A 24,403-nucleotide genomic window follows, 5' to 3' on the forward strand; every position below is an offset into this window, starting at 1 on the left:
ACAGAGAACATTTTGATGGCTGCCAGATGGGAGGGGGATTGGGAAGGTGGGTGAGAAAGGGGACGGGATTAAGAAGTACAAATTGGTTGTTACACAGTAGTCATGGGGATGTGAGGTATAGCATAAGGAATATAGTCAATAATACTGTAATAACAGTGTATGGTGTCATATGGGTACTAGATTTATTGGGGTGACATATGGGAGGAGGTTTGAGGGACAGGGTAAAATAGGTGAAAGCATTAAGAAGTACAAATTGGTAGTTACAAAATAATCATGGGGATGTAAAGTAAAGCATAGTGGATATATTCAATGATATGGTAATAACTAGTTCTTCAAAAATATAAATGTCTAACCACTGTGCTGTACACCTGAAATTAATATAAAATAATACTGAATGTCAACTGTAATTGAAAAAAATTTAAATGGGGGAAAGGTGAAGGGGAATAAGAAGTCCAAATTACCAGATATAAAATAAATAAGCCATGGGGATATAATGTACAACATAGGGACTATAATCAATAATATTGTGATAGCATAGTATGGTGTCAGACGGTTGCTAGAATTATCATGGTGATCACTTCTTTCAGTATATAAATGTTGAATAACTATTGTGTACCCCTGAAACTAATATTATATGCTAGCTATATTTTTGAAATATTTGTAAATAAATAAATAAATAAATAAATAAATAAATAAATAAATAAATAAATAAATAAATGTCAGACAAAGAGAGCTCCCTTACTTGGTTACTTCCTCTCTTGGTGTTTCATTAGGAAATTAACACAACAGGCTTGAAGCCAAACACTTAATATTTCAAGAAGAAAAGAAAGTTCAGATTGAGTTCATTTAGTAATGTGACTAAAATTTACAGCCAACGTGTATTGGTTTAATGACATGCAGGGGATTTCTGTTAAGCATTTAAATTCCATTAACTCCATTCAAGGTTACAATAGCCCTATGTGGTGGGTACTAGTATTGGGTGCTACTTTGTAGAAAGGTTGGGGAACTTACTCAAGGTCTTTTAACAATGAATGGGGAAGCTAGGGTCGGACTCCAAGTATTTCTCTTGTGGCTTCTAGTCAAAAACTATTCTATTAGAGTAATTATTTGATAATTTACTGGTCAATTTAGAACAATAAGTTAAAAATCTAATTGTCTCTTCTAAGAATTTACTAAATCAACTAATTACTTGGTACATAACAGATACAATTTCCTTGTTGTTTAGGAATCATGAATGAACTATATATTTAATTTATCTTGAAGGAAAGCTTACAGATCGTTTTCCTTTCAAAAGTTTTGGGGCTATTGATTCTAGAACAGATAGGTCTAAGTGATGGAAACCAAAATTTTAGTAAGTTAGGATCTCTGTGAGTTTAGGGCTGACTTCCTCATCCCAATTGACCAGAGAAGCCCATGGGGAGACATTAAAACTATAACTATGTTTTTTAATCCTGAAAATGAAAGTAAGCCTATTGAGCCATCAGTTCTAAAAGAACAATTACAACACATCATGACTTAAAACCACATAGACCAATAAATCTAATATAGCAATCTCTTCCACTTCCTGATAGGTGTTTCTTTAACTTCTGATTGACTTTTTTCCAGTGAAAGGATACTCACTGACTTTAAATAAATCTATTTTATTGTTGAAGAGATCATCACAATTGCCAACATTTACTGAGTGTTTATTCTTTGTCAGCTACTAAACCAGTCATATTTATTTAATATCAAACATGTATTGAATACCTACAAAGTTCCAGACACTGCTATAAGGATAATAGGGGTTCAGCAACGAGCTAAACAAACTCCCTATACTTACCATCCTTATATTTCATAATTTAACCAACAAAATAACTTACAAGACGGATAATATATTTAGTACCAGTATTTGTCTCCCTTTTATAAGTGATGAAAGAGGGTTAGAGGTTTTTCCAAAATCACAATGCTATTGCAACATAAACCAAGTGCTACAGTATATTTTGTGAAATATAACAGTATATTTTAAAAACCTAATAAACCCATATCATCTTTAGGAAAGACATTAGTCCTTTTTTATCCCACTAGGAAAATATACCATCCATATGTTAGTGTCCTTATGATAGGAATTGTATATGAATATTTGAAAGTTCTAGTTTGTGATTTAAAAAAGCAATTTCCAATTGACCAGAAGATATTTTGGATTTATGAGATATTAGAGATAGATTTTGCATTGTAGCTATGTGTATTGTACTGTTTTATTTTTATTATTTACCATTTTGAAGAAAAAACTTACAAAGTCAAACCAACTTCTATAAAGTAAAATGTTTCTGTTTTTAGTATATTGCTCCTCAAGGTCGTATGGATAATATAATAAATCCAACCAAGAAACATCACCTATATAAGTGAATCTACACAAATGGTGACAGGCTTTCCTAAAGCTTTTTAAATGGATGACACTTAAAGTAGAGGACGCATTAAGTGTCTATTAAAGATCTCAGAAAGCTCAGGTGGTAATGCGAGCAAAGCGTACGTAGGTCCTTTATTGGTGCCATTGCAAAAGCTTCACTGTAATTCCTTCTTTGGCTTTATTAGCATAATAGTTTTTAAAAGAAGACCATAAATGGACTAAAAGCTAAACGCTTACTTTTAAAAAGTAAATTACAACTACAAGTACTGTAGTTCTGTTTACACCTCTGTAATAGACAGCCTCTAAGGTCATTCTGCATTATGGTATTCAATCTCTTGTGCAATCTGCTCCCCTTGAGTCACTGGACCTAGTGATAAGCATCTAATGAATAAAATACGATAAAAATAATGGGATGTCACTTCCATGATTAGGTTACAAATAGATCATGACTATTATCTCTCTCTCTCTCTCTCTCTCTTTTTCTCTCTCTCCATCCCCACACTCCTCTCCTTCTCCCTCTTCTTTTTTCCCTCTCCCTCTCCCTCTCCATCTCCATCTCCCTCTCCCTCTCCATCTCCATGTCCATGTCCATCTCCCTGGCTTGCTCAGATGTCATGTGAATTGCCCTTATGGAGAAGCCAACGTGGCAAGAAATAACCATCAGCATGAACCTGATCTGGCAACAGTGAGTGAATTTGAAAGCAGATTCTCCCCAAGTTGGGCCTTAAGATAACAAGACCTTGGCTAAATGAAAACTGTTTGCATTTCACAAGTCTTTCTTTACAGAAAATCAGGCTCAGCAAACACCTTTCCTTCTTCACAGAAAACTCAAGACACAAAACCTTTGGGATACAAAAATAAACACCTCTAATTTAATAACTTGAAACACAGTAAATGAACTCAGGGTTATCCTTTTGAAATGATAAGCTTCATTAAGTGATTTCATAACAATGTAAATTTTTCCAGTCGAATGTAGTGACTAAAAAAATCACTCAATTGGTTCAATAATTTTTAATATTCTAATTTATATTGGCAAAACATGCATGGCAAGCTACTCTACCAGACTTTGCTACTGAGACACTTTTGCAATTCCAGCTCATCTCCCTTCAGCTTTTAGCTAGGTTTGCAATCTCCACAGGCACTAACTCGAGTGAATTTTAATAATTATACAATGTGCTACATTTGGTGAGCAAGTTAGGGAAAATATACATGTTTACTTCCTCATTAGAAATGAATGTCAAACTCAGAAGCCCTTAGGTCATACTTGCTAGTTACTGTGTAGTGTTTCCACAAACCCCTGAAGCTGCATATGCATTTTGAAAAATTGCCTATGGTAATTTCTAGAAATATACCTGTACAGGAGTAAAATTACTACTGTGAAAAAAAAGTGTAAAAATTACTAAAAGGAATGTTCAGAGCATGCTTTTTTTTCCAAGTTTCAATGTTATCTTAAAAAGTATGTAGAAATCACTCTCATCTCTAAGGGATGTCAAATTAAAAGCAAGGATCCAAATTTTCCCAAATATGTGAATACATCTGACATTGACTAGAACTAGAACTAGGTTTCTAGATGAATACTTCAGGGGGAAAAAGAATGTAAGTTTCTTTTGTTCATTGTCAACCTTTCACAGAATATAACTATAACCAAATGAGGAGAAAAGGTTATTTATTTTTATTCTCCTCCCTCCTCAACAATTTCACCTCCTGAGGTCAAACCAAAGATATTTGGCTTCAAAAATTACTCACGCCCAAATTTAAGTGAATCAGAATATGGAGAATTTATGCCCCCAGGCATTGTCTGAAACAACTGAGCAATCAGTCAGTAATTAATGAAGTCTAACAGCTGAGTGTGGTAACAAATGAGATATGCAACTTAACTGAGAGATCAGGAAAAGAGAAAATTGAGAGAGCTTTGCTTAAACCACTATTATCCCAAAGGGAGTATGTACACACACAAGGTTCCACCCTCTGAGGAGCAAAACCAAACACTTGACACTGTGATGAGAAACAGACTTCACTAAAACAATCTAGTCAAGCCACAAAACAAATAAAAACATAAACAACAAAAGCAAGCCCCAGAGAGAGGGTAGGGGAATTGTATCCAGAGTTGGTATAAGATATTACCTAAAACGTGAGGTTTTCAACAGGAAAACATGCTTGAAGAAGCAAAGGAGGATATAATAACAATGTCTAAAATATCAATAAAGAGATACTAGTAATAGAAAATAAATAAGAAGAAATTCAGGAGTGAAAAGTACTGTTGGCCCTAGAACAACATGAGTGTTATTGGGAGCTGACCCCTTGCACAATCAGTCGTCCATTTCCATGGATTTCCTATTGTAGATCGAAAATACAGTTAGCCTTTGAACAACATGGATTTGAACTGTGCAGGTCCACTTACATGTGGATTTTTTTAGCAGTTGACCATAGTGCAATTGACCTGTGCAGTTCAAACCTGTGTTATTTAAGGGTCAACTCCATGGTTGGGAATCTGCATATGTAGAGGGCCCACTATAGTTATATGTAGATTTTCAACTGCTTGAGAGGTCAGCATCTCTAACCCCTGCCTCGTTCAAGGGTCTACTGTATGTGGTAATAAGCCCTAGAACCACCACCAAAAAATAATTTTGAAAAATATAGTGAAAAAAATGATTAAAGAAGAGATAGAGAAACAAAAAGTCATGACATATATGGAAAACAAAATGTAAAATGTCAGTTTAACTACAACTATATCACTTATCACATCATATGTGAAAGTATTAAACAAAAACATCAAAAGGCAGAGATCATAAGACTAGACTTATAAAGGTGAGATCTAACTACAAGCTGTCCACAGGAGACATATTTTAGATACAAAGAAACAAACACGCTGAAAGCAAAAGGATGGAAAAAGATATATCATGTACACAGTAATGACAAAAGACTGGAGTAGCTATACTCATATCAGGAAAAAAGTAAGCTTTAAAAAAAAGAATCACTAAATATAAAGAGGAACAGTTTCCAATGATAAAAATGTCCACCAGGAAGATATAACTATTATAAACATATATACACCTAACAACAGAAATTCAAAATATATGAAGCAAAAACTGAGTTAAAAGGAAAAATAGACAATTCAACAATAATACAGTCATGTGCCACATAATGACATTTTAGCAAATGATGCACCGCACATGACAGTGATTACGTAATAATAAAGTTGAAATAATACTATAGCCTAGTGATGTCATAGCTATGGTAACATCGTGGCACAATGCATTATTCATGTGTTTGCCACGATGCTGGTATAAATAAACCTATTGAACTGCCAGTCACATAAAACTATAGCCCAGTCATATAATTACAGCAGTAGGCTACACCATTCAGGTTTGTGTTAGTACACTCTATGATGTTTGCATAATGAGATAATCACCTAAGGCCACATTTCTCAGAATGTATCCCTGTTGTTAAGCACAGATAACTATAATTGGAGACTTTGATACCCCATTTTTCATAATAGATAAAACAACTAAACAGAATAGTAATGGGAAATAGAAGACTTTCGCAACACTATAAATAAACTAGACCTCACAGGCATCTATAGAACAGTCAACCCAACAACAGCAGAAAACACATTCTTCTCAAATGCACTTGGAATATTTTTCAGGATAGACCATAATTCGGTAATGAAACAAGCTTTAATAAATTTAAAAGAAATAAAGCCATGAAAAGAATGTTCTCAACTACAATGAAATGAAATTGGAAATTAACAATAAAAATAAATTTGGGAAAATAATAATATGTAGAAATTAAATACCACAACACTAAATAACCAAGAGGTCAAAGAAGAAATCAAAAGAGAAAACAGCAAATACTTTGAGATGAATGAAAAGATATATTATATTAAAAATTACGGGGTGCAGCTAACGCAATGCTTAGAAGAAAATGTGTAGCTATAAACATCTACATTTAAAAAGAACACTATCAAATCAAAAATCTAACCGTCTGCCTTAAGACCCTGGAAAAAGAAGATCAAACTAAAACCAAAGCAAGCAGAAGGAATAAAATAATAAGAATTAGAGTTGATTCCAGTGAAGTAGAGACTAGGAAAACAAAAGGGAAAAATCAAGAATGTAGTCAATAACATTGCAACAACTACGTATAGTGACTGGTGGGTACTAGACTAATCAGGGTGACCACTGCACAAATTACATAAATGTCTAAGCACTATGCTGTACACCTAAAACTGATATAAAATAATATTGAGTGTCAACTGTAACTTTAAAAAATAAATAAATAATTAAAAATAAATTTTAAAAAAGATATCTAAAAGTTGGTTCTTTGGAGAGATCAACAAAATTGACAAATCTTTAACTAAACTGATGAAGAAAAATTAGAGAAGATTCAAATTACTAAAATCAGCGATGAAAAAGGGAACATTACTACCAACCTTATAGAAATAAAAAGGACTTTAAAGGAGTGTTTTGTACAAATTGCTTGCCAAAAAATTGGTCCATAAAGGAGAAGGTCAAATACCTAAAAAGACACAAACTATCAAAACTAATTTCAAGAAGAAATAGACATTCTGAATAGTCTTATAACAGGAGACAGACTTGTAATTTTAAAAAGTTACCCAAAAAGAAATGCCCAGGAATACATAGCTTTTCTGGTAAATCCAAACAAAGATTTTAAAAAGAATTAATACCAATTCTTCAAAAACTCTTCGAAAAAAATAAAAAAGGAAGGAACACTCATTCTACGAGGCTAGTATCACCCAGAAACCAATATCAATCATATAAAGGAAAGAAAGCTATTATACATGTCAATATTTTTCATAAATATAAACACAAAATAGTAGCAAATTATATCCAACAATATATAAAAAGGAATATAAACCATTTCATGAAAATTAAGTGGGATTTATCCCAAAAATGAAAGGTTAGTTTAACATTCCAAAGTCAATTAATTAAATATAACATATCAATAAAGATAAAAATCACATAATCAACTCAATAGATACCTAAAAACCATTAACAAAATCCAACATGATATAATATATAAAGAACTATGAATAAAATGAAAATTCCACAATCTGATAAAGGGCATCTATAAAAGCAAATAGCTAATACAATACTTAATGGCAAAAGAAAGACTGATTCCAAATATAAGATAACATGTCCCCTCTTGGTGTTTCTATTCAAAATTATGATGAATGTTCTAGCCAAAGAAATTTGATAAGTAAATAAAACAAAGCATCCACATCTGAAAGGAAGGAGTACAACTCCTTATCTTCGTTTGCTGAGGACATCATCTTGTACAGAGGAAACCCTAAAGATTCCCCTAAAAACTATTAAAACTAATAAATGAATTCCCCAAGGCTGAAGCTGAAAGGTACAAGATCAATATATAAAAATCATTTCTATTTCTGTATACTAGTAATAAATAATCTAAAATCAAATTAAGGAAAAATGCCATTTATAATAGGATCAAAAAGTAGACAAATATAATAAATTTAACAAAACAATTGTAATACATGTACACTGAAAACATTATTGAAAAAAATTAAGGAAGATTTAAATGGATAGGCACCCCATGCTTATAGATTAAAAGATTTCACATTGTAAAAATGGCAATACTCACCAAAAGGATCTAGAGATTCAATGAAATGCCTATGAAAATATAAGTTGCCTTTTTTTGCAGAAATTTGATCTTAAAATTAAGTTGATCTTAAAATTCCTGTGGAAATGCAGATATCCAAATAACCAAAGCAGTTTAGAAAAGTAGGATGATTCCAACTTTCTAATTTCAAAATGTACTAGAAATCTACAATAATCACAAGTGTGGTAATGGCATAGGGCTAAAGGTTTAGATGTAACAAAATTGAGAATCCAAAATTAACCTTTACATGTACGTTCAACTGATTTCTAACAAAGATGCCGAAACAATTCTATGCGAAATGATATTCCCTTCAATAAATAGTGCAAGAATAACAGGATTTCTACATGCAAAAGAAAGAAATTAGGTCCCTACTTCACATCACATACAAAAATTAACTCAAAATGAATCAACAACCTAACTGTAAAAGATAAAACTATAAAACTCTGAGAAAAGAAATATAGGTGTAAATGTTTATGACCTTGGATTACACATGATTTCTTAGATATGACACCAAGAGCACAAAGAGTAAAATTAAAAATAGATACAATGTGATATATAGACGATGCATTACAATTGTATACCTGAAATCTATGTAACTTTACTAGGAAAGTAATTGTCCTAGTCAATTGTCACCCCAATAACATTAATTTTAAAAAATTTAAAATAGATAAAATGGAATGCTGAAAGTATTTAATTATTTGAAAATAAGGCATGTGAAAAAAGAAATATATATGCATATATAGTCGATTGTTTTCAACAAAATGACAGGTTATTTTAATGGGGAAATGATAGTCCCTTCAATAAATAGTCTGGAACAAGTGGATAGTCTTATGTTAAGAAAATATTATTCATTCACCCTTATCTCACAATATATATGAAAATTAACTCCAAATATATAATTTAATCATATATCTAAATATAAAAGCAAAGATTATAAAACTTTACAAAAGATTATAAAGACTATAAAACTCCTACAGAAATATTTATGCCCTTGGAGTAGATAAAGCAATCTTGATAGAATACTAAGAGCGTAAACCATAAAATAAGAAACTAATAACTGGACTTTCAAGGTTTAAAACATTGCATCTTCCCAAGATGCTATGAACAAAGTTAAATTTACAGACACATACCAAGAGAAAATATATGTATTGTAAATGATTTGATTCCAGAAATTATAAGGAACTATTACTATTGCATAATAAGACAAACAGCCTGACAACAAAATGGACACAGATGTGTACAGGAGATTTCACCAAAAAAGATATTAAAGTGGCAAATAAGTACATAAACATTTTCAACAGTATTAGTCATTAGGAAAATGCAAATTAAAACCACAAAGAGATGCCACTACACACCCACTAGAATAGCTAAAAGTAAAAAGACTGACAATACTATTTTGGTAAAGATGTGGAGGAATTAGAACTCCTCATACACTGCTGGTGGAAGAGCAAAATTATACAGTCACTTTGGAAAACAGTTCAGCAGTTTTCTTATAAGTTAACTTATCGAGTTAAAAATACACCTACCACGTGACCCCGAATCTCACATCTAGCTATTTCTAAAAGAGAATTAACTATATGTGTCCACCCCAAACTTATACATGAATGCTCACTATAGTCAAAACTGGGAGCAATCCCAACGCCCATCAATAGGAGAATGGATAAGCAACTGAAGCATTTCCACACCATGGCGTACAAGTCAGCAATAAAGATACTAATATGTACAGCAGTACAGTGTATCTCAGAAGCATTTTGGCAATTAAAAAAAAAAGTCAGACATAAAAGACTACATTCTATGTGATTCTATATAGATGAAATTCTAGAAAAGGCAAAATTGTAATCATAACAGAAAGCAGATGACTGGTTGCTTGTGTGCAGGCGTTGGAGAGGGGTGACTGCCAAGGGCACTACGGAACATTTTGTCATGATGGACATGTTCTATGCCATGATTGCCTTGGTGCTTACATCACTCTATGGCTACCAGAACTCATCAAAGTATACACATGAAATTGGTAATTTTCAATAAAGCTGGTTTAAAAGTACATGTAAAGTCCTACATCCATCCTGAGGCATACTGAATTGGAATCTGAGGGAGGTGAAGCCCAGAAAGCTGAAGTTTTGTAAAACCTCCCAGGTTTACAAGAGAGCCAGGCAAGCAGCTATGTGGCAACTCAGTCATCAGACCCCAATTCTGCAATTAGCAAGACATGATAGTTGGTCGGCCCTGGGCAACCCTAGACTCACAGATGGCTAAGGTTAAACCTGTCACATGTTTAAATGCTTCCTAATCTGCATCTTGATTTGTTGGAAAACAGGGACGTGACTATGTTTTAAGGGACCGGTCAATAGGCCAGCATGGGCATCAGGAGAAGACAGAAACACAGGAAAAAAGCTGAGTTGTAAATAGTGTTTCTTATTCTTACTACTGCTGTTGCTGTTATCACTGTTATTATTTTCTAATTTCAGATGTATTATTAGTTTTCAAAAAAAATCTTGAGGGCAAATAAATTTCAAGAAATATTATTTTTAAAAAGTGGAGATCAAGTGGTGGAATGACAAACAGTGGAATTCAGCTTTTCCTTTCGTCTTCCCTTTCAACTATGTCCTGTCAGGAATTCATTCATAGTGAAGGCCAACAGAGGGCAAAGCACTGATGTAGGCATCACAGGGTAATGGTTCTGAAACTTAACGCATATTCAGCCCCCTAAAGGATGAAGACAGGAAAAAGATCCAAAGTCCCTCACCAAGAAATTTTGCTCATGGCCTAGGGTGAGATCCAGGGGTCTGCAGATGAAGTGCCCCTGCTGCATCTGACGGGCAACCAGGTTGGGAACAGACTGTCATGGGAACTATGAAAACGTTTTAAAATAAATTCCCTGATATCTCCGATCAGTCTCAAATACAAATTGGGCTAAATCATAATGAACTCCTTTTTCGTCCAAATTGAGCCAATGCCTTATGGATGCAGAAGACACCTGGATTCCTTCCCTTCAGTGTTTCTAATACCCTAAAAGAAAGTAGAGACCGTGATACATGAGTCAGTTTTCAGATGTCCATTATTTGGAACGTGGAAATAGATACTGGTATAAAGGAAGTGTTAATCATTGCTGACTTTAATGCAAACCAGCCATCCCAGTTATTCTGGAAATCCTGAGCATGTCTGTGGCTGAGAGCTATGCTTAAAATATGTGTCAATATCCTATAAATATTTTCCAGAGTCCCCTAAACTGAATCCACTCTCTAGCATACATTTATCATAGTCTTTTTCTTTTCTTTTTTTAATTAAAGTTTATTGACAGCGTAATTTTCCACAAAGACCTCAAGAACCTGCCTTTGGAGCAGGAGTATTTTAAAGAAGGTATGACCTGGTAGCGGGTTAGTAATCACTTCCTGCCCTTGGAAACCTAAAAGAAAACCAGGTTATGTATCTATAAATTGGGACCCTTATACATCAGAAAATCCTCATGAGCTTTGCTAAACTGTTGGTTATAATTCATTTTGGAGGATATCACACTTCACTGAGAGCCCACATTTACTTTATAACCCATAACCTCTGCAACTTTGCCTGAAGGCTGCACACTATAAATATTTTCCCCACTTTTTTCATACAGGAAACATGGGATCTAAAATAACTAATTTTTATTATAAAAAGTAAGTGTGCAAAACATAACACTATGATATATCATATTGTTTCAAGGGTATAGAAGATAATTTTCCAAATATGTGTGTGGGTCTGGAAGAAAAAGACAAAAACGCCTTACATTGTAAAAAAAAACAAGTATTTCCTTTGTTTAAAATAAAACTGTAAAAGGCGAAAGATTTATACGATCTGCAGAGACAGAGTTCAGACACTGGTGATAAGAATGTTTAAGGAGCTTAGAGGAGACATAAAGAAGGATATAGAAATCATAAAGAACAACCAGTTAGAACTAAAAAAGGATGTAGAAATCTTAACGAACAACCAGTTAGAACTAAAGAACACAATTACCGAAATTAAGAACTCACTTGAAGAAATGACCAGCAGGTTAGATGAAGCAGAGGATCGAATCAGCGACTTAGAAGACAAGTTAGAAGAGATCACTCAAACTGAACAACAGAAAGAAAAAAAGAATAAAAAACAATGAAGATGGGTTAAGGGACCTCTGGGATAACATCAAGCGCAACAACATGCGCATCATAGGAATACCAGAAGGCGAAGAGAGGAAGCAAGGGATTGAGAATATATTTGAGGTAATAATGTCTGAAAACTTCCCTAACCTGATGAAGGAAACCAACATATAAGCCCAGAAAGTGCAGAGAGTTCCAACCAGGATAAACCCAAACAGGCCCACACCAAGACACATTACAGTTAAAATGGCAAAGCTTAAAGACAAAGAGAGAATCTTAAAAGCAGCAAGAGAAAGGCAGAAGGTTACGTACAAGGGAACTCCCATAAGGCTATCAAATGACTTTTCTACAGAAACACTGAAGGCCAGGAGGGAGTGGCAGGACATACTCAAAGTGATGGAACACAAAGGCCTACAACCTAGATTGCTTTATCCAGCAAGGTTATCATTTAAAGTTGATGGAGAGATAAAGAGCTTCCTAGAAAAGAACAAACTGAAAGAATTTATTACAACCAAGCCAGCATTGCAAGAAATACTAAAAGGACTTCTGTAAATGGAAGAAAGATGAAAACAATTTACTACAAATTTTAAAATGGCAATAACTATGTACCTATCAATAATCACTTTAAATGTGAACGGATTAAATTCTCCAATCAAGAGACATAGGGTGGCTGAGTGGATAAGGAAGCAAGACCCTTGTATATGCTGTATACAAGAGACTCACCTCAGAGCAAAAGACACACACAGGCTGAAAGTGAAGGGTTGGAGTAAGATATTTCATGCAAATGGAAGCGAGAAAAAAGCTGGAGTTGCAATACTTATATCTGACAAAATAGACTTTAAAATGAAGAACGTATTAAAAGACAAAGATGGGCACTATATAATAATAAAGGGATCATTCCAACAAGAGGACATAACCCTAGTAAACATTTATGCACCTCACATAGGCGCACCTAAATATATAAAACAGGTACTGATGGACATAAAGACAGAGATCAACAGCAACATTATCATAGTAGGGGACTTCAACACACCTCTGACAACAAGGGACAGGTCCTCCAGACAGAAAATCAATATGGAAACAACAGCCTTAAATGATACTTTGGAGCAGTTGGATTTAATTGATATTTTCAGAGCATTTCACCCCAATGCTGCAGAATACACGTTCTTCTCAAGTGCACATGGAACATTTTCCAAGATAGATCATATGTTAGGACACAAAACAAGCCTTGATAAATTTAAGAAAATTGAAATCATACCAATTGTCTTCTCTGACCACAGTGCTATGTAATTAGAAATGAACTACAGGGAAAAAAAACCAGGAAGACACACCAATTCATGGAAGCTGAATAACATGTTACTAAATAATGAATGGGTCAAGCAGCAGATCAAAGAAGAAATCAAAAGATATCTCGAGACAAATGAGAATGAGAACACGACGACCCAAAATCTATGGGATGCTGCGAAAGCAGTCCTAAGAGGGAAGTTCATAGCACTGCAGGCCTACCTAAAGAAACAAGAAACATCACTAATTGACAGTTTATCTTCACATTTAAGGGATCTGGAAAAAGAACAGCAAAATAAGCCCAATGGGAGCACAAGGAAGGAGATAATAAGGATCAGAGCAGAAATAAATGAAATAGAAACCAGAAAAACAATACAAAAGATCAATGAATCCAAGAGTTGGTTCTTAGAGAAGATAAACAAAATTGACAAACCTTTAGCCAGACTCATTAAAAAAAGGAGAGAGAGGACTCAAATTAATAAAATCAGAAATGAAAGAGGAGAAGTGACGACAGACACCACAGAAATACAAAAAATTTTAAGAAATTACTATGAACAACTATATGCCAACAAATTTGACAATCTGGAAGAAATGGACAATTTTCTAGAGGCGCACAACCTTCCAAGGCTAACTCGAGAAGAAACAGAAAGCCTGAACAGTCTGATTACCACCAGGGAAATTGAATCAGTAATCAATAATCTCCCAACAAACAAAAGCCCTGGACCAGATGGCATTACGGGTGAATTTTTCAAAACGTTCAAAAAAGAATTATCACCTATTCTCCTCAAGCTCTTCCAAAACATCCAGAAGGCAGGAAGACTCCCAAACACTTTTTACGAAGCCACTATCACCCTGATCCCAAAAGCAGACAAAGACACCACAAAAAAAGAAAACTACAGGCCGATATCTCTAATGAACATAGATGGAAAAATTCTCAACAAAATATTAGCGAACAGAATTCCGCAATACATTAAAAAGATCACACACCATGATCAAGTGGGATTCATCCCTGGTATGCAGGGGTGGTTCAACATCCGCAAATCAATTAATGTGATACACCACATTAACAAAATGAAAAATAAAAATCACATGATCATATCAATAGATGCAGAAAAAGCATTTGATAAAATACAGCAACCTTTTATGATAAAAACCCTTAAGAAAGTGGGAATAGAGGGATCATATCTTAACATAATAAAGGCCATATATGACAAACCCACATCTAACATCGTACTCAATGGGGAAAAGCTAAAACCATTCCCTCTAAGATCAGGAACAAGACAAGGTTGCCCACTTTCTCCACTTCTATTCAACATAGTGCTGGAAGTTCTAGCCACAGCAATCAGACAAGAGAAAGAAACAAAAGGCATCCAAATTGGTAAGGAGGAAGTAAAATTATCACTATATGCAGATGATATGATACTATATAGAGAGAACCCTAAAGACTCCACCAAGAAACTATTAGAACTGATAGATGAATTTAGTAAAGTAGCAGGATATAAAATTAATATTCGGAAATCAGTTGCATTTGTATATACCAATGATAAAATAGCAGAGGGAGAAATTAAAAAAACAATTCCATTTACAATTGCTCCAAAGACTATAAAATATCTGGGAATAAATCTAACCAAAGATGTAAAAGATCTGTACTCAGAAAATTATACGACACTGAAGAAAGAAATGAAAGAAGACATAAATAGATGGAAACACATTCCATGTTCATGGATAGGAAGAACTAATATAGGTAAAATGTATATAGTTAAAATGTAATGTATAGTTAATATGTATATTGCCTAAGGCAATATACATATTCAATGCAATTCCTATCAAACTACCAACGACGTTTTTCACAGAAATAGAACATATAATCCTGAAATTTATATGGGACCATAAAAGACCCCGGATAGCCTCAGCAATCTTGAGAAATAAGAACAAAGTGGGAGGTATAACGATACCTGATTTCAAACTATACTACAAGGCTACAGTAATCAAAACAGCATGGTACTGGCATAAAAAATAGACACATAGATCAATGGAACAGAATAGAGAGTCCAGAAGTAAATCCATGCCTATATGCCCATCTAATCTATGACAATGGAAGCAAGAATGTACGATGGGGTAAAGACAGTCTGTTCAATAAGTGCTGTTGGGAAACCTGGACAGACACATGCAAGAAAATGAAGCTGGACCACCTCCTTACACCATATACAAAAACAAATTCAAAATGGCTTAAAGACTTAAATGTAAGATCTGAAACCATAAAATATCTAGAAGAAAATATAGGAAGAAACTTCATGGACATTACCCGAGTAAGATTTTCACTGATATATCCCCTCGCGCGAGGGAAGTAAGAGAAAAAATAAACATGTGGGATTACATCAAACTAAAAAGTTTTTTCACAGCAAAGGAAACCATCAATAAAACAAAAAGGGATCCTACTGAATGGGAAAAGATATTTGCCAATGATATATCTGATAAGGGATTAATATCACAAATCTATAAAAAACTTACTCAACTCAATTCCAAAAAAACAAACAACCCAATTAAAAAATGGGCAGAGGACTTGAGGAGACATTTTTCTAAAAAGGACATACAGAAGGCAAGAAGACATATGAAGAAATGCTCAACCTCACTAACCATCAGAGAAATGCAAATAAAAACCACAATGAGCTACCACCTCACTCCAGTCAAAATGGCTATCATCAATAAATCAACAAACAACAAATGCTGGCGCGGATGTGGAGAAAAGGGAACGCTAGTGCACTGTTGGTGGGATTGCAGATTAGTGCAGCCACTATGGAAAACAGTATGGAGGTATCTCAGGAATCTGAAAATGGAACTACCCTATGATCCAGTAATTCCACTCCTAGGCATCTACCCGGAGAAATCCAAAACTCCAATTCAAAAATCAGTATGCACTCCTATGTTTATTGCAGCACTTTACACAATAGCCAAGATATGGAAACAACCGAAATGCCCATCGGTAGACGACTGGATTAAGAAGCAGTGGTACATTTATACAATGGAGTATTACGCAGCCATAAAGAAGAAAGAAATCTTATCATTTGCAACAACATGGATGGATCTAGAGAACATTATGTTAAGTGAAATAAGTCAGAAAGAGAAAGAAAAATACCATATGATCTCACTTATATGCGGAATCTAAAGAAAAGAATATGTGAATGAACTAATCAGAGACAGTTTTGAGGACACAAAAAAAAAACCGATAGTTGTTAGATGGGCGGGGGGGGGGGGGATAAGGGGAAAGGTGAAGGGATTAGGAAGCAGCTGGTAACCACATGATGGCCTCAGGGTTTTCTGAAAATTAATTTGGGGAACTTATTCAATAATGTTGTAAAGATTTTGTTGGGTATCCGATGGACATGTGTCCTATTTGGGAGACCACCTCAGAGATAATGTGGATGCCTGATCATGGCATTGTACACCAGAAGCTAAACATTAATGAATGCCAACTATAATTTTATATATATAATGTGATGGCTCGGTGTGAGGTCAGAGGGATAATGGATGGGGGAAAGGGGGTTCACAGTGTGAGGGATATAAATGATGAACGTCTAAGTATTACCTTGTCTTGTACACCTGAAACTAATAAAAAAATAAATAAATAAATAAAGAAATCATATCCAAAAAATAAATAAATAAATAAATAAATAAATAAATAAATAAATAAAACTGTAGCCTTTTTTCCAGAAAGAGCAATTACTCCCCTTCCAACTAGTTTTTTGAATATGTGCTTAATGTTGTTTGTTGTGCTTTCAACTCAAAAATCATGCTGTTAGCATTTTCATGTAACAAATTTTAAGTGTGTGTATGGTGGGGCGGGATTCTCTGCAGTGACAGATAATGGAAAGTGTGTCTGATAGGTGAGAAGATAACAGAGTTGGGAGAGATGACGGATAAAACAACAAATAGGCATTTGAAATGTAAGGACCACATATTTATAATTTGATTGGCCAGAATATAGTAGGAAGAGGGGACAAAAAGGACCTCTGGACCTCATACTCTTTGTTGGATGTTTATTTTGTACAGTGGAGAAATTAGAAGATGTAGTCATAATTCAAAAGGAGCTAGGAAATATGTAATTAAAATACTGTACACCTAGTATATCTCATCAGAGAGTCCTAATAAGGTAGAGTGTAAACCGACCATAGGCCTTCCCAAGATGAGAAAACCAGGGTGGAAGGTCAGGATAACACCAACACTAGGCACAAAACTAAAGCCAGAAAGCTCTCAGTCACCCTCAGAGAAGAGTGTGCTTTAGAGGAGCAGAGGTCTCCACAGGGACCTACCACTCACACTCAGCTATGGCTTAACAGGCAAACAGGCATTTTGAGATTAGACAGAGGTTGGACAATTAAGTTTGCGAACTCATCCTAGAAAAAGTGCTACATACCTCATTGCTGAATATCACTATGGGCACCTTCGAAGTATTACCCTTGGGAAGCTATGCACTGATGCCAGCCCCTAGTCCACCCTTCAAAGCAATTTTGGAACTCTCTGCATGGCCATCAGAGCTGTCATCTTATTACCTTTGATGTCCTGAATGTCATCAAAATGTCTTCCTTTCAATATTTCCTTGATCTTCGGGTAAAGAAAGAAGTCATTGGGGGCCAGATCAGGTGAGTAGGGAGGGTGTTTCAATACAGTTGTTTACTGGCTAAAAATTCCCTCACAGACAGTGCCATGTGAGCTGGTTGCATTAGCCATGAATTGTTAGCAAAAAGTTCAGGTCATCTAACTTTTTCACTCAGCCTTTGCAGCACTTCCAAATAGTAAACTTGGTTAACTTGGTACAAATTCACAATGAATAATCCCTCTGACATCAAAAACTGTTAGCAACATCATTGCAACAAGTTCACAAACTTAATTGTCAGACCTCAGACAACAACCTGAGAGGTGGGCAAGTATTAGTTATAATTTTACAGACAAATTCTAGAGGTAGAGGCTGATTAAAAAATTAACCCTTAGCACACTAAGTAAGACTTATCCTGGAATACGAAAGGGGATCAAGGGCCACACAAGGAAGTTACCTTCTCACTCTATGTCTCTTCAAACTTTCTGACATAGTTTTTGAATATTTGCCATGTCAACACACTGTGCTAGGCATGATGGGAAAAATAAACGTGTATATAAAACTGGGTTCCTATTATTGAGGAGGTTAAAAGTCAATATTTACATATATATTTAATGGTATAGTAGTAAGTTTGAATCTCACCTCCACCACTTATTAAATTTAGGAATTTGAAAAAAAAATATTTAGGAATTTGGGGTAAATGTTTAACTTCTCTACCTTTTGAATCAACCATTCAGGGTTGTTGTTAGGACTGGATATATCATATAGTAACAGCCTTGCACCTACCAGACCCTCAATAAATGGTAGCTTTTATTATGTGTTCATACATGTAAATGATTCTCACTTTCACTTTGTTCAAATAAAAGAATGATATAGGAATTAAAACAAATCCCTCAGGTAACCATTAGAATTTAAATAATTATAACTTAAGGTTTCAGAGAGAGAAATATCCACTTACTCCAAATTGGCTTCTACATAAGTATAGTTCCATAGATATAGACTGGCGTGCAAACAGATAAGATATTGTGGAGTCTAATGTTAAAATAAAAAATAACGAGTTTGAAAAGGATGGTGCTTTATTGAATTATCATATAAAACATTTAGTAAAAGGAGAGACATAAAAAGGATTCAAAGAAATAGAGAATAATTAGAAATGTAAAATAATTTTCTCACAAAAGGTGAACCTAAACAATGAAATAAATCTCTAGAAGAGAGAGCAAACTGAAAGGAAACTAAGGGTAATGCTAACGTCTCTTAAACAAAACAATAAGCTTGACACACAATGAAACTTAGTGATTAAGAGCATGGATTCTGAAGTCAAATTGTCTAAGTTCAAATTCCAGCTCTGGCATTTTTTACTTCTCTGTACATCAAAATATATTTTTAAAAATTAGAATCTATCATTATATTGTATGGATAATTAAATAGCTAATGTATACAAAGTACTTAGAACAGTGCCTTGCATATAGTAAGCCCTAAACAAATATCATCATCATCATCATCGTCATTGTTTTCATCATCATTAAAATTGTAATTATAGATATGGTAAGCACAATTCTAAGAAGCATCTCAAAAGAGGCAATTTCATAGAGCCAAGAAAGAATGATTCGTTTGTGTGATGGTTAACTTGATTATGGTTAGTTAACGTATTGGTGAGAATACGTTGCCAGTTTGCCCAAATTAAAGATTTGATTTTCCTGTGGGTCTGCTGGCCACATTCCATGGCCACAGATTAACGCAATAATACTGTATTCAATGAACTGTCCTGGTTTTAACAAGGTGATTGGTGAGAAAATATAAACTGATTAATCCAAATTCATGAATAACTTTTAAAAAAATGAATCTATAAATACATTCCCATTGGTCACAGTTTGGTCACATGATCTTAATATATTACAATATATCCTAGGACTAAAAATATTTAAGGATGATCTGGAGCCATGTCATTAATTTTTGTAGAAAAAAATAGACTCAGAGACAAAAAGTGACTTAAAGAAGATCACATGATTACTTTGTGACAGAGCTAGAATTCTTAGCCCATGTTTTATTATATTTTTCCATTACCCTACATTTATTAATATAGAATGTTTTTATTATCTCTGAGAAATTCCTATTTAAAACTTTGATTTCTGTAAATATAGTTTATTATTGAATTATACAGAACTCAGTCCCAGTGACAGAATGTGGGACTTTGTTATGGGAAAATGGGAAGCCATTTTAAGGAATTGAGTGGGGAAAAAGGAATTGACATGACTTGACTTAATTTTTAAGACATCATTTTGCCTTCAGAATAAATGGTGGGGAGGGGACAGGATCAATTAGGAGGTTATTGCAATAACCAACATAAGTGATGATGTTGGCTTAGACCAGGATGGTAATAACAACAATGGCAGTAAGTTGTCAAAGTCTGGATATGTTCTGATGGTAATACCAACAATGTTTCCTTCTATGTTGGATGTGAAGTATGAGAGGAAAGAGAAGTCATGGAGGCAAGGGAATATAAACCTTCATTCAGAGAGTTCTAGTTTTTAAAATTAAATCTCTTGCTGCAATCTACACCAGGATTTCCTTGTCTTTACCTCTATGAGAAGAGATCCATCACTATTCACACAATACCCTCTTGTGAATCTGGCAGCAGCCAGAATCATAGCATGTATTGTCAAAGAAAGTCAACAATGGCTCTCAACCTCAAAGGAGTTCATCATTTGGTAAATGAAACCCCCTTTAAATAGGAGGGAAATATATTTGACAGCATTATAAATGTAGCTTGAATTTACAATGTGATGTTAAACTAGAACCCTTCAGGACATTCTTGATAAAATGAGGGAACCAAGCGCACCAAATGCCCATTTTCATGATGAGAAGCATTTGGAATAAAATTCATCCATCAGGAAGTAGGAGAATCAAACATCTGAAAGGAAGGCTAATTCTAGGTATCATGTAGTGTTACTGCTTGGCATTGTCCCCTGCTCAGCTCCTGCTCAGAAATCTAGACCCATATCTGAAAGAAAGCTGTGAACAAAGAATGAAAACCAAAAAAGATTCTCTATTTTCCCCCAAATCCTTTTATATGAGAGTAAAAGCCAATGCCACTCTGAGAAACCCTCATGGAATGTAGCCCAGAATGGCAGGGAAGCACCAAGTGTGGCATAGCTTTGGCCTCTTATCATCACTGCATCACTGGCAGTAACCCTTGGTACAGAGAGTAGTGCGTTCATTGTGATGAAGGTTCCCTAGGATGTGTCATTAGAACCCAACAGAAGTGGGGCAGAGACAAAGAGGAATAAAAGAAGTAGATATCACATGTAGCTTACTTCTTTATGAACAAGCACATGTGAGACTCTCAGAAACACTTGTATGTGCTCAGTTGCATTATTGGCAGGAGAGGTAAGTTTATATTGCCAGCCTTATCCAGCTTTTAAAAATAATAATGGTGGATTGAGTTCTTTACACTCCAGTTACTCACTGAAGCATTTTGTATAATTATATTTCACAATTAGACAGTCTGTATACCCCAAAGCTCATATTTGCCATATCTGTTCAAGGTCTCCAGAATCTAAGTAGAGAGCTTCTTCAGGGATATTAAAGAGAATGAATTCTAAAAACAGACTATTTTCTCTTGGAAATGGTAAACGTGAGAATTGTTTTTAAAACAAGCACCCTTCATAAAAGCAGTCATTTTACAAAATCAGTTAAAAAGACTAAACGTCTGTAGGCCATCTTTCCTGGTGCGTACACTAAGAAACTTACTCCTTACAACACTTAACAATGCTGCTTACATCCTTTTCACTCACAAAGGAAATAATTGTCCTTTTAAAAATCCTTCTTAAAAGACTTGCTTTCTTAAGTAACAAAACACACAGCATCATGCTGAAGATGTGAAAATGGCACTCTGAGGCCAATTTTACCCAAATTTAATAATTTTTTTAATCTCAAATTATACTTTGCCCTTGAATCCATACCTCCTCATGCCTAAGGAGTATTTTGCTTGTTGGTTTCTTTATTCATTCAGTTGTATCTCTATTCCTCCTTTGTCTCAAAAGTCTTAGATGTGTCCTGAGCCTCTAGTCCCAGATGATGATGACATTAGTGTTACTGCTTTGGTCATTACCACAAGTGCAAGGATGGAAAGGAAAGGTCCAGTGAGGAGGCCACCACTACCCAGTTTTCTAAAGAGGGTCAGTGGTTGACGTACTTCAGTGGATGATATTGAGTATAATCTCTAGCCAGGAGAGGAAGTGGGAGGAGAAAAAGAGATCTGGAAGATGATGAGTGTGACAAGGTTGGAGATCAGTGGTGGCTTTTGTTCAAGTAAACTCAGTAGGTTCCTTGGAATATTTTACTACTATGTAATATTAGAAAATGGCAGATTCAACAAGATACCTGTTGAGTCAAAACCTCTATGAAAAATACAATGATACTGAAAACCTATTTCCACATAAATACATATGATCTAGAAAGAAGAGTAGAGATTTTGGAGCCCACCATGCAGAATTCCAGAAATCACATTTTGAAAGCATCACCATTAGCCATCCTATAAGTGTAAGTAATTATACCATCAAGTACCAAAATTCAGATACATGTTTTCATTTGCATTTAGCCAACCCTTTAAATTTCAAATTTTAATATATATTTCCATATTCACTGCTGACCTCCAATAGCAGTTAAGATTTCCATGCTTAGGAATTATGAAGACATAAGCGCGGAGTGTGTGTGTGTGTGTGTGTGTGTGTGTGTGTGTGTGTGTGTTGGGGATGGGGTAGAAAGGGTGGGAAGCAAATGAAAAGAATAATTCTCCAGGACAAAACATTCTGGCAACTCCCCCTTTTCTGAAATAATTTTATCTTGTCATTGACTACTCTGCTCTTGTCTATCAGGAAAATGACAATAGCCCCACTCTCAGAGATCCATGAACTCATGGTCAACCCAGCAGAGCACATCTCACCCTCTTTGGAGTCCAGTTTTGTGTGCTAAAATGTGTGTGTGTGTGTGTGTGTGTGTGAGGGAGAGAGAGAGAGAGAAAGAGAGAGAGAGAGAGAGAGAGAGAGAGAGAGAGAGAGAGAGATACCTTCCAATGAGTGAGAACTCGCCCACGACGCCCAGGCGCCGCATGGCGCTCAGGAGGCCTCGGACAGTCATGCCTTCGCAGAAGCAGACCACCACTCTGGCCTTGGGAAGCCGCTCTCGGAGCTTGCGCAGGAGTCGGTCAAAGCTCTTCTCACCGGCATTGCTGTAGATTTTGTCCGAATGGGCGATGCAGAGGCCTTCCTGTGCAGCCAGCTCTTTGAAAGCGTCCATTCCGCTCTCCCCATAATTCCCTGTCCAGAAACAATCATCAGATGTTCAAGATAACCTGGCAGCAGTAACACTCACAACGTGAATGAGGATTCATCACAGAACGGAGAGGACAGACTTGCCAAATAATTTGGAAATATAACTGGCACTGATGGAAGATCTGGATGGATAAACACAAGCAATCAAATGTAATCCAATGATCAACTCTATGAAAATAATGAGAAACTATTGGACTAGGGCATCCACAGTGAAACAAGTTTTAAGAAATGAAGGGCCACTGCCCTATTTTACAACCATGATTAATAGTGGTTGTCCCAAATTTTAGCAGCGTGGGAGAGATCAGCACATGGGGTAGGAGGTCAACCAGGACAATGGCAAGGCCTGTTCATTTGAGGGTTGGCTTCTGCTCGCTGCCTGGTTAAGAGGCAGACACTCTTGGTGATAGGGAGTCCTGCCACATTTCCACGAAGAGTGAGTAACAAAGCAAATGGAATACCTGGTCCGGTCCGAATAAAAAGACAACAAACAGATACATGGCTTAGTCAAAATCCAACATCCTCTGATGAAGTGATGGGATTATGGGAGATTTCATTTTATGTTTTAATTTTTATTTTAGTATCATTCTTATAATAAAATACACTTTAAAAAATGAAGAGCTCAGAGAAATCAATGAAGTAAAACAAATACCACATTGTGCCAGTTCCTCATCTCTCCATTTCATTGACGACTTTAGCCTTCCCTTTAGTGTCCTCTATATTTCTACTCTTTTCCGCAATTTAGAGGATTTTGATATCCTTATAGATGATTGAATACTGTGTCCCCACAGCTTCTCAACTCCCTCTACCAAATGATATTGCCTGTCATCCACATAATTCTATGGTCACACTGTTGACTTTATTATCACAAGGGTTAATGTGGATGTCAAATGGCCTAATCTCTATTTATCCCTTCTTATCTTCCAAGCTCATATATTCTACTACCCATACTCCAGCATTCATTCAACCTCAGAGAAACCTCAAATCCATTTACCTCCCTATTTTTCCTTCCATCCTCCCTCTCATTTGTCTCTAAGCTCAGCTTACATCTCATAGCCTATTTTCA

General features: G+C 35.2%; 1 protein-coding gene across 6 annotated transcripts in view; it reads right to left on the minus strand.

The window, feature by feature from the left end:
* The window catches only part of GRM1 (glutamate metabotropic receptor 1), a 342,889-nt gene that overhangs the window by 209,591 nt on the left and 108,895 nt on the right, over positions 1–24,403 (minus strand). For all 6 annotated transcript variants that reach the window (XM_081045109.1, XM_081045111.1, XM_081045110.1 and 3 more), the window contains one exon: positions 23,076–23,325. In XM_081045109.1, the coding sequence (XP_080901235.1) occupies positions 23,076–23,325 (250 nt within the window). The remainder of the gene's footprint in view (positions 1–23,075; positions 23,326–24,403) is intronic.

The sequence above is a fragment of the Rhinolophus hipposideros genome (assembly GCF_964194185.1).
Source record: "Rhinolophus hipposideros genome assembly, chromosome: 3".
Taxonomy (NCBI): Eukaryota; Metazoa; Chordata; class Mammalia; order Chiroptera; family Rhinolophidae; genus Rhinolophus; species Rhinolophus hipposideros.